General features: G+C 39.4%; 1 protein-coding gene across 5 annotated transcripts in view; it reads left to right on the top strand.

Moving 5' to 3' along the window:
- Positions 1–1,212: 1,212 nt before the first annotated feature.
- The window catches only part of MYT1L (myelin transcription factor 1 like), a 286,534-nt gene continuing 269,247 nt past the window's right edge, over positions 1,213–18,499 (top strand). For all 5 annotated transcript variants that reach the window (XM_075555669.1, XM_075555668.1, XM_075555667.1 and 2 more), the window contains exons 1-3: positions 1,213–1,267; positions 1,450–1,483; positions 1,781–1,843. In XM_075555669.1, the coding sequence (XP_075411784.1) occupies positions 1,213–1,267; positions 1,450–1,483; positions 1,781–1,843 (152 nt within the window). The remainder of the gene's footprint in view (positions 1,268–1,449; positions 1,484–1,780; positions 1,844–18,499) is intronic.

The raw sequence follows: 18,499 nt of genomic DNA, 5'->3' as shown, positions 1-18,499 counted from the left end.
CTGCATTCATCTGGCCCTGACTTTATATCTGGTCCCTCTTTCCGTGTGGAGACACAAACAATACCCTCCCCTTGGGTTATTTCTCCCTTTGTTATAATGAGTAGAATCCTTCTAATATTCAGTTTTGCCACCTGGAAATTTTTGAAACATTGTGGAAATATTTGGTGCACAAGTGCACTAGTACATACTTACCCATGTGGCAATGAGTTCCTATTGTTTAAAGCAGCATTTTGAGACAAATGGCTTGGTATAAGGTCCATACCCTAAAACCATTTACCCAGAGGATCTAGAGCAGGTTTGGATTTCCTTATTTTTATCTATAAAATAGATATAATCAACATACCTTCTTCACAAAAATGTTGTGAGAATTAATCAAGGCAATACTTGAAAACCATTGATTATCTCTGATGTATGAGAGGTGCCAGACACTAGGCATACAGGATCTAAGTCCCTGAAAAAACAAACTAACTATTGGGATAAAAATAGGTGACAATTACATCTGAGGCATTAGACAGATACCACACTAAACCTCAGTGGTAAAATGTCATCCCTCTGTTGTGTGGTTACATCTGGGAAAGCCAGAACCTAGGTAAGGTGAAAATTTGTCAGAAAAAGGAAACTCAAATATCTCCTGCTAATGAAGAATGGTGGAAATAATATAGTGAGACTGAATTCTGTCAAAGGGAGAAAACTAGAGAGGCCCCAGACAGACAAGACCGTGCAGTTGAGTTCCGACTCTCCCCGGTTTCCCTGGATCTACCTTTTTCCCTCTTAAATACTTAATCCCGTTAGATCTTTCCAGAACCTGGGATTTGTTTGTTTGTCTGTTTTATAAATTTATATTCTTGGTACAAACTGCAACTGAGAATCACCACCGTGGCATTATAATTAAGTCCTTTTAAAGAGAATAAATATATTGCACCTCAAGGTTTGTCAAATTCTGTCCTGTAGCAGAGTACACGGGACCTGCAGATTAAATGTTCCTTACAAGATCAAGGCTTGCTCTTTTTTTTAATTGTTGTTTTTCATAATACATTTAGAGAGTCTGACCCTTGTCTTCCCCGCCCCCGCCCTTGTAAAGGGCTTCCCTTTACAGAGGGAAACAGGATTAAAATTATGTCCGTAAACTGGCAGGGCAAGTGCACCGCCCCATGCATTGATAGTCCCTGCATGCAGGATAAGAGCATTGACTGCCTGCTAATCTGTTCCCAGATGGAGGTGGATCCCGAGGAGAAGCGCCATCGCACACGCTCCAAAGGTGTTCGAGGTACGTTTGCTGCTTCACTAAATCACTGGAGGCCCAGCTCAGGGTGACCTTCATCCCACGGAATCTCTTTGCCCGATTCATTCTGACCCCTGCTTTTTACACAACCTTCTTGGTAATTTTCGGTGGAAGAGGAGTCTTTGTAATAGATGATAAATTTTTATCTATTTTCCATCTCTCTGCAGCTCCCGTGGAACCAGCCATACAAGAGCTGTTCAGGTTAGTGCTCTGGGGGTAAAATGTATCCCCATTAGCAATTTAGAAAATCCGTGCCTTTTAATGGGTATAATGCACTTTCAAGTTCATTGGCGGTTTGCTCATGCCCGGCTGCACTGATGAAATTAATTCCCCTGAGACTTGCTAATAAAAAGCATCCCTTCATTTTCCCCTCCTCTGTTATCTGATTCCTCTCTTCGGTCTTTGTTGCCCTCCTTCTCTCGCAAACCCACTGAAGCTCTCAGCCTGATCTGTCTGCAGCACACCGACACCTGTGTAATTAATTCTTTCCTCTTGCAGCTGCCCCACTCCTGGCTGTGACGGCAGCGGGCACGTTAGCGGCAAATATGCAAGACACAGAAGGTAATGGATAAAGTTTTTTCACGTTGTGACTGGAAGTACGTGATAATCACATTGTCTAAAGTGCCCTTATTTAGAGACTCCAACCCAATGTTGAAAAGGAGTGGCTAGGTATTCTTGGGAAACGATGGATGAGATACACTCCTTTTCTTCTCTGCCATGCATGCAATCTTTGTGTCTTGTAAGGATTTTCACGTGAGACATTCACACCATTCCATGGGCGGAATTTATGACTCGCCTTAAACTCACATACCCAGCCCCCGCCCACCGCAACACACACACACACACACACACACACACTATTTTATTGAGAAGGCTTACTGCTACTTGGCAATTTTCACATTCTAGTAGCTGCAAGATGGTCAATTATGGATGGTAGATTAAAATGTGGCCTTATTGACCTTTCTGTACTGGCACGGCTTCTATAATTTATCGGAGGTCAGCGTGGAAAGCAAAGTCTTCGCCTGGCGCGGAGGCAGCTACAGAATAAGGTTACTTCTTGAGGTGAAAGTCTAAGACACCTCACGCTAATGAGACTCTGCCACTTAAATGATTATATTATCCTCATAAAGCCTGTGATTTACAGTCTTTAACAGCGATGAGCATAAAGAACATCTAGAAAATAATGTGGTTGGGTAATTATTGCTAAAAACACATGATAGAAAAATTATGTCTTAGGTACTATGATTCAAATTCATTTATAGATCAATCTTTTAAGGGTTCCATCCCCCTCCTTTTATTTATCAGTATTCTTTTTAATGTGAATGCAATTTACCTTTTAACGGGAAGATTTTGGTTATGGTGAGTTAGAAATATCCATAGGCTGTGATAGATTATTTTTCACAAAGTAGATTGTTAAGACTAAAAGCATTTGCCTGTAACAAGCCGCCAATAAGCAGACACATGTAATCAAAACTCAGATTCCAAAGCAGGTGTGACTGCAGCCCTGCAGAATGACCTTCTCTCACCGCCTTACTTGTTCGTTCCTTTTCAGTTGAATACTAATTTACGGGTGAAATCAAGCAATTATTTTCATTGTCCCTCAGTAAAATCAAGGGAAAACTTATAAATTGCTCCTAGAGTCCCCATGCTAGCTTTTGAGAAGTCAGATCATTTTTAATGAGCTTTTCATCATGAAATGATTATCAGACTTTCCCTGATATATATCTATGTATATATACATATATATGGAGTAAAGGGTCACTTATTATTTTTAAGGAAGTGTAATAACATAAATTATTAAAATTATGTTCTTATATTTGTTATATAATTATAAAATAGTAAATTATTGAACTATGTCACAAATATCTGTCATTTCTTTCCAAAGTTTATGTTATTTTAAGAAATAGTCACTATGTAAAACTTTAAAAGTTTAAAAGGTGTAAGGTTTATATTTTCAGTGAAAAAGTTTAGTAAATCATGAGTAAAATCTAATTTCCTCTACTCATCTTTTGAGAAGTCACATGTTAAATTTTATCATAGTGCTACTAAAAGAAAATATTTAATTTGACTGAGCAGTGTTAATTGAATACCAAGTCAGGATAAGTTCAGAACGACAATTTGGCTGCAAAAATTAGGGCATTTCTATTCTAAATAATCACTTCAGACATCATTGCACTAATCAAGTTAATTCCACTGATATGTATTAAAAATAAAAGATAAATATCATTGTTTCCCTATGAGATATGTATGCATAAGTATATTGTATGTGAAAGATCGTTTCCTGCTTCAAATAATTGTTCCTAAAACAACACAAACTAACTGTTCCCAAAGGTAGATCAAGTGGGTCTTCAATAGGAGTAGACTATGACCAGTCATCATGTCCTTCTGAGGTAAAACGCTAGAAATAGCCTGATTCTCAACGTTTAGATGTGGTTTATTATTTTTTAAATGATGCATTTAACTTATGGGTAAAAATAGGACCCTTGTCTTCTTCATGTTAAAGGAAATAATTGGGTAAACTTGTAAAGAGGATTCACAGAGACATGCAAGCGCAAAACCTGTTCAACCGTTTTTTTAACGTTTAAAAATAATCCATTATTTTCACCATATCATATTATATATAGTTATTATAATGAATATTATTTTAATATAAGTGGCTCATTAAGAACTATCATGTGGCATAAACCAAGAAAAGAACTATTTCTCAGAGATGACACCCAGCTTCCAGAGTGACTTTGGAGAAGTCAGCTCACCTTTCTGGACTCTAGGTTCCTCCAGCTGAAACTGGGCAAGTGAGGGCTTCAGTGTATATGACGAATGACCATTCTAAATCTATATAGACCATTTCATCAATTGTATAGACCGTTTCATCAGAGAAATCTCATTGTAGGATCAAGGAAGGATTTTTAAGTTTTATAATTTGAGGTCTATATTTTGCCAATTTTAACTCAATGCCATTTTAATATCTTAAATTAAAAGTATGCTCATCATGATAGATAAATTCACTTACAAATTAATATTTTATGATTACCAAGGCTTAAAATTTGTAAGCCTTCAATTTTATCAGCCTTTCCCCCCTGATTTTTAAAAGACTTATCAGGAGTCCAAAAGTGTTCTCCTCCTGACATCTATTCATATGCACAAACACAGTTCTACATTATCTTTACTGTTAAGTTTTTATGGAGATAGAACCTTCTGTCTTCAAAAGCAGACAGAAACATGTCAGTCTTAGCTTTGGTTTCAATGAAGTTATTTGCTTTTCAAAATATTTTAACAACATATTTTTAAATGAAGGTATTCTACTTGAGATCACAATTTCGCTCTATTCACATATAACAAGCTCAGAAACAAGTAAAAACACATCATTTGTGTATGGAAATACCTGTTTGAGACAGATTTTTACCTCAATAATGTTAAAAAACACCAGAATTTTTTTAAATGAATCCCCAGTGATATAAAATCCCCAGTGATCTCTACCATTTAATCTCTTTGTAACATAGGGGAAAAGTCTAAGAACAAATTTAAAATATACTATTTACTTGTGTTGTAGTGCATACACACAAGGAAACCCTCTGTGTGTGTGTGTGCATCTTCAGTGGGGTTGTGTGGCTCTCCATCATATTTGCTGGCACTGATTGTTTTGGATTTCATCCAGCAAGCTAGAGCCAGGGTTGTAGGATTGTAAGAAATCAGGAATCATAGAGAAGAATCGATCACTGGGCAATACCTGTGAAAGAAAAGAACAATTGCAGAAAAGAATTGACAGTTTAAGATCTGTTTACATTTGGAAGGAGGGGCATAAAGGGTGTCACTTATTTCATTTTAGTTTCTATTTTAATTCAAAATATGTTTTGAAAAGTGGTCATTTCTTCATAAGCATTGGACTTGTTATAATAGGTTATGATAGTTACAAATCATAAACAATTTCAAGTAGTTGATAGCAAGTGGTCAGTTAAAACTTAACTTGAAAAAAGGTAAACTAGGAATAACAAGGGGTAAAGAGAGAATTGTTTAAGAAATTCAAGCTGTATCCTAACATAATAATATTTATTTTGTTTAACATAATAATAAATTTAGTTTGGAGTCTTTGGGCAATCAAGGCAGAAAAAGAAAATAAATAATTATATACATCTAATTATCTGATAAAAGGATTATATCAATGTCTCAGGGAAAACAAACTTTCTTGCACTGTAGATAAATACATTTGAATACCTATACCCATACTTCCCACAGCAGGGACCCAAGTTCAGTCAACATTTTTATGCCCTAATATAGTTGATCATGGTCAGGACTCTTATGAATTACTATCTTTTAAAATATTTAGTCATATCAATAATATTCTGGCACATGAATTTACATTTGTTCCCCTCAATTGAAGCTTTTCATTAATGACATACAACTATGACATAGAAAAACTCACTGTCACCAAATCAATACTACTCAGAAAGGAGTAGAAAGCCACATCTTTTGCCCAAGGAGTAGCTGGTGGTTTCAAACTACAACCAGGGCTAGAAGTTTAGAGATTATTCTCATACTATAAAGCAAAAATATTAACTATGACATTTCTAAATATAATAGATCTGATCTCTTAGTTTTGACTTTGATTTTTATATTGCTGAGTGTTTGCCTCAATATATCTTATAATTTAGGGCATACAGACTCTTTAGATTTGCTTAGAGATAGCTAGAGATATTTATGGTTTTCAGAAATGTGCCTCGATCATAGTTTTCCTCTATAGATAATTTCTCAAAATACCAATCACAGTGAATTCCCCAAAGTTTAGTTTTTAGATCTCCACGTTTAGAAGAAGTGAACTTCCTGAACCATCTTTATCTCAAGCCTCCATTCTCTCAATGACTTCCTTCCCTGGTGTACCAGCCGACATGTGACTTAGAAGCACTTGAAGTGCCCATGGACGAAAGGAAAGCTCCATGTTCCTGCAGATGGGCCTCGGGGTATGGGTGCTGGGGAACAGTGGAATTCTTGGAAGCCACCTAACTTGAGATTTAGGAAGGTACTGCCATGGTGGTCCTCCTGATCCCCCCCCCCACCTTTCCCCTGAGAACTTGTTGGAAGGAGGGGGCTCCAAGTGTGGTGTCTAGTTAGAAGAACCAAAGAAAACCGCGTGACCAAGTGTGAGCACAGTATACACAACTCAGAAAGTCCTAAAACTTAGGCCTGTTTGCTGGTGCTGAGGCAGACCCAAAGGCTACTGACCAAGGGTGGGTGGACTCTTGATTATTGAAAAGAGTACCTGGGCCATATGGAGGGACTTAGGATCTTTGTTTTCTGTTGGCAACGTCCTAACCTAAAATTGACGTCTTTCTAGAAAGATCGGGTCTTGTTGAGAAAGGAACCGCACATACCCCTCACTGTAACTCAGGTGGCTGATTCAGCCAAACCCTCTCTTCCCTGGAGTTCTTACAGGGTACAGCACAATGCTGAACTGCCCCCATATGTTTCTGAAACTCTAACTCATGGTGGGAGTAGAAAGCCCAGTCTTTCTCCCATAGAGCCACTGGTGGTTTCGAACTGAAGATCTGTGGTTAGCTGCCCACCTCATAGCCACTACACTACCAAGACTCCATGCCTGGTAAGGAGCTGTTATTAATCCAGAATGTTACATAAACAGGTAAGAGAGTAGCTACAAAGCCTAGATTCAAGGCATTTTTTCAAAAATCTATTTTTGAACAGTTGACTAAATTTCAAAATTATATTGGCATATATTCACAGCATATTTTTTCTTCCTTATGTTGATATGATGTATTTTTTGTGCTAAAGATAAGACACGACTTGATGCTTAGAAATGAGTATACACATAGAAACTAATTTTAATCAAATAGTGGTCAGTCTTTGTTTTAACATTTTTATTCCCCCAATTAAAATCAGAAATAAGAATCATCAAAATGTAATACAGTCAATTACAGATCAACATTAAGTAATATACTTAAATGGAGATCTTAACCTTACTTGTATTAGTTATACACATGCCAGACCATTGAAATACAGTGAATTCACTTACTTATTTCTAAATAGTGATTTTGGGGTAAATTTCCATGTACAGGGAAAGCACCCGTAATAATAGATTCATTCTTTACATATCTGTTGGTTTTTTGCTTTCCTCTGTCCCTTTTGTGAATTTTCTGAACTTGTGTCTGAAATATAATGGACTTTACTTGTGTTGCCCTTCCTCAACAATACTTGTCACTATTTGTTCACAAGCAGACGGTGCTGAGGAGATATTGACCCATAATCTCGCTTTTGTCTTTGGGTGTTGACAACGCTCAAAAGTTAGACACAGTGTTTGGTGTCATATTTAAATATTTCCAAATTTAGAAAATACTGAGTAAAATCATTTGATCTTGAAATTTTAAAATTAAAAACTTCAAATGGGAGTATTGTCTCTTTATTAGGGCATTATTAAGTTTTCTCTGGCTTCTTGTGCCATATTTCTTATTCAGATTTTTTTTCAATTCTTATACCTTTTCACCTACCAGTGTGATTGCCACGGCGGCATCCTCGGGTGAATAATTGCCTGTCTTCACTGGAGCATGTTCTGGAGCTAAAGTCGAGTGCTTGCTTCCTGATGTATGCCTCATTTGGATTCTGCCAACAGCCTAGGGGCTGTATTATTCATGCCTTGACAGATAGCACTCACTAAAAGCTCTGGAGCCGAGCCAGGTACTGGCAGAGAGATAGCGGAGCATTGCAACGTGCAATTGAGAGGAGCATCTATAATCCAAAAAAAAAAAAAAATCAGCAGCAGCAGCAATAGAGAGAGAGAAATAGAAATCCCAACACCTTCCTTAACCACTTTCACTTTGATGGAAATTTCATTTGCATTAAAAATACCCTAAAAATAATTACATTTTTTGTAACCATGCTTGAAAGTTTAACACAATTTTCCGCATTTAATTGCAAAGCTGATTTTAATTAGTGAGACCCTGCATGTGAAAAATGAAGATGCACTTGGGTGCGTGTAACACATTGCCGTGTCTGCTGCATGCTCTAATTAATGTATGGCTCCTGTACAACAGGGTGCACTGTGGGATGTTTATGAAAGATTCTGGGCACGCAGCTAGCAAGCCAGTCTATCTGTATTTTACTTCACGGGTCCACCAGAATAAATAGCTCCCCCATCCTTTCTTCTTTATGAGGCATCATTGTGCATGCCATCACTCCATCCATAAATTTTATGGCGTGTCTGTCCTTTTTACTATTTGTCACTGATAGCATAAATCAGAAGTTAGCGCATACATATTTTAACATTAATTTGATAGCATGGCATAGTCGCACATGGAGCAAAAAATTTGGAATCCCAGAATTTATTTGAGTGAAGTAGAGAACCAAAGCCAATGTATTTCCCAGGCTCATTATTACTCTGAAGCTTTCATACTAATTGTGTGTACATTCACAACATTCAGGCATAGTCTTTTTGGATGGTATTGACAGTTAACCTTTATCATGACAATAAATCCTCTATTTGAAAGAGAGGAAAAAATCTTGGGAATTACCCTGAGAAAACAATTTGTATGTTGCATGTCCACAGTATGTCTGCCCAGGCAGGCAGATCTCTGCATTGCCCATTTTATAATCTGTTATAGAATTCATTGTGACTGTCAAAGGAGAGTTGAAACTATGAAATTTATTTGAGGACATATTTTAATGTTTTCTAAAATTGAATACATTTTTATATAATCCCATATTTAAATATGTAGAACAAGTATTTTCAGATAGAGTATAAAAGCAATCGGTGTACTAATCAATATCTCCAGTGTGCATCAACTATTTTGGCTAAATTTAACATTATCCATTATAATCTTTGATAGTTTGCCTATGAGTACATAGATGGGGCTCAGAAACCTCAGTAAAAATACAAGAGATTACTACAGTTATTGTCTAGATTACACTTACTAAAACAATCGCAGTTCAGCTCTCAGTACTACTATCTGGGATTGGATGGGATTATTTTAATTACATGGCAGTGACTTTTTCAGTCTTGATATACCAAGAGATCGAATTTTGATGTGGCAATGAAAAATTCAAAGGCATGGTGTCAAAGGGATCTGACCAAGGTGTGCAATTACAAACAAGAAAATGTGCCGCCAATTGTGGGGTCTGTAACCTGGAGCTATTTCTCCCATCTTGTATGTACGGAATCAGCAGGTGTGCTGAAGACATGATTCTTGCTGACTCGGTCAGCTGTTAGGTAGCTGTAATGTATACTTTAAGGCCACTGAAACCCCATGGAGTACACTTTTACTGACACACAGGGAGTTCCGTGTGTCAGAACTGACTCAATGGCACTTAGTTTGGTTTTGGGCTTTGAGCGCTCCACTTATTCCAGATATAATGATGAGAGGATGGAAGGGAGACTAGATGTAGGAGAATCACCTTTTCACATCTGTGTCAGTCTAGGTAAACTAGAGAAACAAATTCATCAACACTCATATGTGCATAAGAAAAAGTTTTATATGCACGAGAAATTGAATATTGAGAAAACATACCAGTCCAGTCCAGATCAAGTCCATAAATTCAATATCAGCCCGTATGCCCAATACTAGTGCATAAATTCCTCTTTAGACTCACACAGCCAAGCAATAATGCCGAATGCAGGAAAATCACAGGTCAGTGGGTGAAAAGTCTTGTGGATTCAGAGGTGGTAGAAGCATCACAGCACTAGTAAGGGTCTCCTTGTGGCTCCTCCAGCTCCCAGGACTCTGGCTGCATCAGTGTGGCTCCACCACGCTTGCACAGTGATGTCTCACAGGGAGTGAGTGTGTCCCGCCCCCAGCAAACTATTTATCTCCTTAGCACCTCCAAATGAGGTCATCAAGCTGTGACCTGATTGACAGGCTAAACTCCACCTGTTCACTCTTAAGTCTCAAATTGACAACAGGTTATGTAACTACTACAACAACATCTACTTAAATTAATCCAGATGGCTAATTCATACAATACCTAGTATCTGTAATCCTAGCTAATGGTTTTAAGAAAAACTGCATTATTAGCTGCATCCTTATCTAGTTCCTTAGATTGACATACAGGATGCTTGTTTTACTGCTGTTATCATTATTTATATTCTGATTTTGAGGATATTGAGGAATAATCAAGATAATCCTTTGAATATTGACGTGGGTAAGTGTTTAAATCTCCTCTCTTTTCTGACCTCTCTTGCTGACTAACGTCTGTCCTAAGAGAAAGTAATTTCCTACATATTAGATTCTAAAAGTATGATTGAGACACCAAACTTCTAAAATTAATAGCAGGTATAGGGGAAGGGAGTACTGGCTTAGCTCTATTGCTACCTCGGTTTCAGGTAAATTTAATGTTGTTTATCTGTAATTTAGGATGTTTTCAGCTGCAAGGAATAGAGAATCCAAATCATCATGGTTTAACAATATCAAATTAGTGTCTTTCCTAACCTGAAAACGTCAGAGGTGTGTGCCAGAGTGAATACTCTTGAAATTCTCTTCATTCCTTTGTATTCTTGTTTTATCATGGAAAAGTTGCCCACTCTGCCTACCAAAATAATAATAATAATAATAATAATACATAGGAAGAAAGACTCAAATCTCTGCCATCAAGTTGATAATGACCCTAAGACAGAGTAGAACTTCCCCCTGTGGGCTCTGAGAGTGTAAATATTTGTGGGAGAAGAAAGGTTCATGATTTCAAGCAATGAGCCCTACAGTTTACAGCCCAGCCTGTACGTAACTCACTGTGCCACCAGGGCTCATGAAAAATAAATGTTTGCTGGCATACCCCCAGGGCCACACCAGGAAGACTCAATGTGGAAACTCAGAAGGAATGAACTTGGCCTACCTCAAAACTATTAGTATCCCATGGACTTAGGACCCAAACTCCCTGAAGCAAGAGGAAATTAAAGGTGGCCACCCCAAGACTGTGGAAAGAGTAGTTGGTCATTAGACTGCTAGTTTAGTGGGCATCTAAGGAAAGGGCACCTAATTCCACCATATATTTAGTACTCCGTGCTCCTTTTTCATTAAAATGTCAGGTATTAATCTGATAGGCAAGAATCTGCCCTTGTAAGAAATGTTACAGGAAAATGTCCCCTAGCACCAAGACCCATGCTCAATGCAAAAAGAGTTCAACCAGTTAAGACATCAATCTGTACAAAGCAACATCACAAGGTGCACAGCTCACAGCTGGACTATATAAACTCCTCATATCACCAGTACCTTAAACTCTATGACATCAGGTCAATTATTGCTCTCATGAGTGCAATTGCCTTACACCCCAGGGGAATGACTGAAACTGTTTTTCTTTCTTTTAAAAAAATCATTTTATTGGGGACTCATACAACTCTTATCACAATGAGTGCACTAGAATTGATTGTGATAATAGGTACACAACTCTTCTTAAAAGTGTCTTAACAAGGCACGTGTATTTTTATATCAAGAAAACTACTTAAAATAAAAAGGAATCCAAAATTGACCAATGGCTACCATGGGTGAAGGAAGAACAAAGATTTGCTTAGGGGGCATTGAGTTTACAATAATGGTGGTGAGAATTTGGGAGGAATATCAATAATGGTCGCATACACTGAATGGCACTGAAGCATACATGTAGAGGGTGCTGAACTGGAGAAAGTTTTGTTGCGTTTGTTTTGGCACAGTTAAAAAAAACAACAATTACACTAATAATGAGTACAACCAAAAACAAATAAAATAAATTTTATAAAATAAATCACACTCAAAAAAATATTCTCAAAGCCTCACTGACACTGAGTCGATTCTGATTCACAGTGATCCTAAAGGGCAGATTAGAAGTGCCATGTGGTTTCCGAGACAGTCGTTCTTCTGAGAAGAGGAACAGCTGGTGTGTTCCAACTACTGACCTTGAGCCTAATGCGTAACCATTATGTCACTGGGCCACCTCCGGGGAAGATTAGAGGAAATAGATCCTAACTTTCCAAGATGCAACAACAACTACAAAAAATACCCTTTAAAATCTCCAGAGGTCAAACATGGGACTATTCACAGAAAGACCACTAAGAAGCAAGTATGACTTGTATAGTTTTTATAACTCTGAAGCCCGTCTCTGGAACTGAGAGGTTCAGTCAGCTTGCCCTAAGACAATAGTGCTCAAAATGTGGTCTCTTAATCAGGAATTTCAACATCATCTGAGAACATGGTAGAAATGAAAGTTTTTGATCCCTTCCCCACACCTACTGAGACAGAAGCCCTTGTGGTAAGACCAAGCAATGTGTATCCTAGTGAGCCCTCCAGACAGTCTGATTTCCGGTTGTGAGACCGCATCTACAACCTCCAGACAGTCTGACTTCCGGTTGTAAGACCGCAGCTACAACCTCCAGACAGTCTGAATTCCGGCTGTGAGACCGCATCTACAACCTCCAGACAGTCTGACTTCCGGATGTGAGACCGCATCTACAAGGAACTGCCTCTGGATGTAAGGGGAGAGGGAAGCACCTATCAAGCCAAGACATTTCCCCTTCATGACCAGAAAACAGATGTATCTTGAGTTTGAGAATCTCTGTACAAAGGAACAGGGCTATTTGGGGGAAAGATAAAAATATGATTGAATGGGGGCATTTTGTTTTATTTAGGTAATGAGGAATGTCTTCTTAGCAAGCAACCAACAAGCAAAACAAAGAATATATATGAATTTTTGAAACAAAAAGAAACATGTCACAACATAAACCTTTCCTCAAAGAACTTTCGTGTCAGAAGTTACCTGCAAATCTATTCAGTCCCATTTTTCCTATTTAAAATATTTAATTTGTTATTGTTCTATTTAAGGCTCAGTAAAAGGGTCTCTATAGAAAAACAATGTTTTACAGATTTAATTTTGACTGAGGGAATGTTAAGTCATCAAAATATATACCACTCGTTTTGAACTCAAGTATTTCAACTCACAGCCTTTCGTTCGTTCACTGCACCCCAGCAGCTCTGCATATCATTGTGATGCATTTTGCCAACTCTCCAAAGAGCTGGACAAGTGGCTCTCTCAGAATCCTCTTGGTCAGATCTCCCGGGATCTAGTCATTCTTCACTTTTCACACCTTGAAGTGGTAGAAAAGTGAAAACACGTGACTGAGCATGATGACTGTTTGTTGGACTGCTATTCATACCATAGAATTGTGAAATGTACGGTCCTGGCAGATTACATAACTAACCTCCTTAGAAATAGATAGGTCATCGTTTTTCAGAAGATTAGGATTGCCCTGTTTGGTGTACAGTCCTGGCCATAGGAGAGGCAACCATCTTGGGAATGCACCCAGAGCTATGTTAGGGCTCCTCAGGTGTCTATTTCTCCAGTAAGAATGGTCTGGTCATTTGGAATTTCTTAAGGAAGCCACGTCATGCTTGCCTGCCTTCTTCGTCTCTTCGGTAAGGTCCCAGGATGACGCAAAGAAGCCCTGGTAACACTGGTGAAATGCGAGCCAGCTAATCGAACCACAGAGGTCCTCAAACTTTTTAAACAGGGGGCCAGTTCACTGTCCCTCAGACCCGTTGGAGGACCGGACTATAGTTTAAAAAGAAACTATGAACAAATTCCTATGCACAGTGCACATATCTTCTTTTGAAGTAAAAAACCAAATGGGGCAAAAACACCCAGTGGGCTGGATAAATGTCCTCGGCGGGCCGCATGTGGCCCGTGGGCCATAGTTTGAGGACGCCTGCTTGAGTGGCTTAGGAGTAAGTTATAGCAGCCTGCTTCCATAAACATTTACCAAGGGTGGGTTCCTGGAGTGAAGAACCTCTTTCCTATAAGTTCACTATGAGTCAAAATGGACCATTGATTCTGCTGAGGTGGCACAAACATTTAAGCACTAAACTGCTAGCCAGATGGTTGCCAGTTTGAACCCACCCAAAGGCACCACTGAAGACAGTTTCTCAAATGTCACAGTGTCTAAAATTGTAATAAGCCATTTCCTCTGCACACATGGGCTCACAGTGTGTCAAAAATGGACTCTGGCAATTAAAGACAACCACAGGAGCAAGATAGGGGCTGAGGAGCAAAGCATTGAAGTACCTGATTGTTCTCAGCCCTGCAGTCTGCAGTGCAGCAGACCCCGCATCCGGCAGATAATGCAGGGTTGAATATCTCAGCTGGAAAATGGTCTGGACACATGCCAGAAACAATGGGAAACATTCTGGAAACCCGTGTTTCCTTGTTCAGAAAAACAAACAACTGTCCTGGCCATAGTAAGGCCTTCTGCGAATCCTTACATACCTCTGACTGAAAAAATGACCCTTCCCTGTGCGGGGAAAGGACTGCATTGAGCTCCAGCTCTATAGCCCAACAGATTTTAAAAGATCCATTCATTGTCATTTAGTAGCCGCTCTGCAAGGCTGGGACTATTATCTAATGCTCTATCTGGCATCTCCAGAGATATGCTTCATATACAAGTGGATGCATTTCCTGAAACTCCAGGGAGGAGAGAGAGTGGGGAGAGCGAGTGAACATCTTGGAAGAAATTCTATTCATAAATAATGCATTATGAGTCAGTGATGCTCTCGAATCACTTCGTTATCCCCCTCTACCAATCAGATGGCTTGTTATGCTTCTCAATGAACGGTCTGTGCTCTCCAGAGAGCCCGGGGCAGGGAGAGTGGGCAGACAGGAGCGGGCGGGAGCGGAGTGGAATAATAATGGCTACATTTATTCATCAAGAAAGCCCAGGAATACTGTGTCTCCTGGCATCCCTACACCAGGGATACGAACTGTGAGCTGAGGGCAGGGAGGGCAAGAGACAGGCAGGCTTGCTGAAGGGCCTAATAGACTGCCAAACCTAGACTGGTGAGTCTTAATTGTAGTTTGTATTTCACTGCAGTAAAAATCACGGTTTATCCTTGTGATCATTCGTAGGCAGATTGGATATGAATTACATAGCACCCACTCAACACTGTGTCTAGAACAGAGTATCCCACCAATAGTTGGTCAACAGTGGGGGACACATATGTGCATACCTCTTTCCCCTCCTCTTCTGCTTCCCTTCCTCCCTTCTTTGTGAGGTGCAGTTAAGACAAGGGTGGGTAAGTAGAGGGAAACAAAGAAGCTGGACTACTTTAAAGGAGAGAGGATCCCTAGACCCCTGAATCTGTCTTTTTAGCTTAACTGAGGCTGTGGGGACCTATGGCTGTCTTGCTTTCAGGCAGCACACTTTGAATGGTGCTTGCTATGAAGGAGTCTTGGCAAACATTGTAATGGAGGAAATGTGTGTTAGCAGGCCCTCTGTCATCCCTGTTGGAGACCTCCTTCCCCAACTCTCAAACCATTTTAATAATCAGAGTAATGGCAATCATAACTCAAGCTGGTCTTTGTGAAGTACTTGGTTTACAAAGCAACGGTCATTGGCCTATGTCTTAAAGCATTGGAATCCCCCTTGTTCACCCTTCGGAATGAAGCACTTTCTATTCCATCCCAGATTTCTCTCCCACTCTAAAATAACTGATTCTCCCTTCATCTCCAACTACAGCAGCCAAGCTCCTACAGTGCTAGTCACATTGTTAATATAAAATGCACAATGCTTTGAATGACTAATAACCTGAACTTCCACAAGGGGAATAGCGGTTTGTCCAAGAAGCTTCTTAAAGGAAACTGAATTGATTCTGCATAAGCAGGAGGGGCTGGGCAGAGGGGGCAGGGAAGGATTTGGGAGACGTGAACAGGAAATTATTTGAGCTGGTCTAACACCAGAATCCTCCTCGCAGCACAGAAATAAATCTGCCTTGTTTAATATACCATTCACCTTGCTTCTTTGCCATCTTTGAAAGGACTGTGCCGTAAAACAGAGCCATGGCTGCGATGGGGGTCTGGATGGAGGGTGTACACTCAAGGAGGCTCAACCCTGCACGCACTGAGACAACCCAGGCTTCTCTGTCCCTCAGTTCAAACCAGAGGAAGAGGGAGAAAGTCTATGGCTTTGCTTTACTTTGTTTTATTTTTGAACTGTTTAGATTCTGAAAGGCTACAAATGAGGCTTACTTTTAAATTTGTCTTTCCTGATTCTCCCAGGGTACATTATTGGCGAGAAAACCTGATAAAAAATATAAGCTATGAGATCAATTGTAATTAACGGTAGGAAGATGCCTTTTATCTTAAATAAGGAATAAAAATGCAATGGTGAAAGAAAAATAATAATGGAAATGGGACAGTCAATGTTTGATATCTATAGAATTATAGTTGTGCTCACCTTAGCAAATGTGACTTTTGGCCAAATGATCAGTAACCTGTACTAAAGAGTTTTAATTGATTTTTATGTATTTTGACTATTTTTATTTTCATTAGATTAATATTACATATGAAATTTTGTATTTCCATTTTCTTAAAATCAACATTACAATGAGGCTTTTTCTACATCACTAAAAATGTTCATCTTCATTCCCATGAGGAACTCTCCTTCTTCTGAGGATGTCCCTTAATTTATGTCACTCTTTTCTTTTTGTTGGGAATCATTTCATTTTACTTGTTTTGTGTTTTGGTTTTAGGGCATTTCTGTATTTTAAGAATGTGCCGTAACTATCTCTGCCGTTACATTTTTATCATTTTTCCCATAATTTCCTTTGGATGTGTTGTGAATTCTGACCCATAGCGGTCACAACTGAACAGAACACTGCTCTGTCTTGCTCCGTCCTCACAATTGTTCCTGTTGAGCCCATTGTTGCAGCATGGCATCCACCCATCTCCCTGAGAGCCTTCCTCTCCTTCATGCCCCTCTCCTCCACCAAGCATGATGTCCTTCTCCAGGCACTCGTCTCTCCTGACAACATGCTCAAAGAACATAAGACAAAGTCTCGCCATCCTTGCCTCTAAGGAGCACTGCGGCCAGACTCCTTCCCAGACAGATGGGTTTGTCCTTTAGCAGCCCATGGCAGTTTTACGATTCTTCTCCAGCACCACAGTTCAAATGCATGGATTCTTCTTTGGATTTCATTATTCAATGTCTGCCTTTCACATGCATATGATGCTACAGGAAATACCGTGAGTTGGGGCAGGTATATCTTAGTGCTCAAAGTAACATCCTTACTTTTCAATATTCTAAGAAGGTTTGTGCTGGAGATTTGCCTTGGAAAGATTCTCATAAAGATAATTTTTAGATCAGAGGAGATGAGGGCCTGAAGTATTCTAATATTTGAGATTTAGTTCCATTTTCATTCCATCATTTTCCACCATTGGGAGATAAGGATGTGCACATCGTCTTACTGGCGCTAATACACAACATAATTATTTTTCAAGTATTTGTTTCCAAATCTTAAGGTTTATTTGTTTGTTTGTTTAAGATCAATTTTTAAAGGATTTATCATTTTATTCTACAGTGCCATTTCCAGAGAATTCTGGGAGCAAAAATGGCTATGGTAAGGCGTACCATTTTCCTTTGAGAAAATACATTCATTTATATAGGGGTTCTATGATCGAGCTTCCTAACCGCTGCCTCCCTCACTACAGACATCACTAAGAATGGCCTCTTCCCCCACAGCTGAACTACTATATAGTTGAACTACTAGACAGTGAGAGAAATGCTTCATTGCTGGCAGAAAATATCATGCCCTAGATCACCTCCTGGGTCTACTGATCACTTGGCTGCATCCCCTGCTCAGTCTCTTGTCCTGAGCACCAAAGAGTAAAGGAGAAGCTGTGTGGCCCACCACTGAAGCCACCCAGTAACATGATATCTGTTGAGGGTCAGAGGAAAAGGACAGTCCAGGCGTCCTGCGGGCAGCATCCATGCCCATAATCCTTGTACAAGTTTGGGACTTGACAGTGTTCAGGGGTCATCAGTCCACCTGCTCACTCTCAGTATGCTCCAGCAGTTCCTTTTTATTGAGTCCTCGATACTTTTGTCTGCCTTTTCTCTATGAGGAGGTACCTCATTGCAAACATGAGTTAGCATAGTGTGTCCATTAGCCAGCAAGTGAATCAAAATAGTCAAGATGTCCAGTAAAATCTGTGATTGTTATTGTTAGCTGCAATCAAATTGGCTCTTTTCATGGCAACCCCAAAATCAGAGAGGTCAAAGTGTTGCGACCAATGGGTTTTCACTGGCTGGTTTCTCATGAGCCAATTGCCAAGACATTCTTCCAAGCCTATTCCTGTCTGGAATCTTCATTGAAATGCAGTCAGCTGCAAAGCACCATCTAAGCCTCCACAGGGTGGTGGCCAGGTCTGACATTCAGCAATTGAACCCCTGATTTTGTTCTCTTTTTCTCTCAGCTTATCACTTTTCTT

The sequence above is a fragment of the Tenrec ecaudatus genome, chromosome 8, assembly GCF_050624435.1.
Source record: "Tenrec ecaudatus isolate mTenEca1 chromosome 8, mTenEca1.hap1, whole genome shotgun sequence".
Classification (NCBI taxonomy): Eukaryota; Metazoa; Chordata; class Mammalia; order Afrosoricida; family Tenrecidae; genus Tenrec; species Tenrec ecaudatus.
This window is presented reverse-complemented; position numbering and strand designations above follow the sequence as displayed.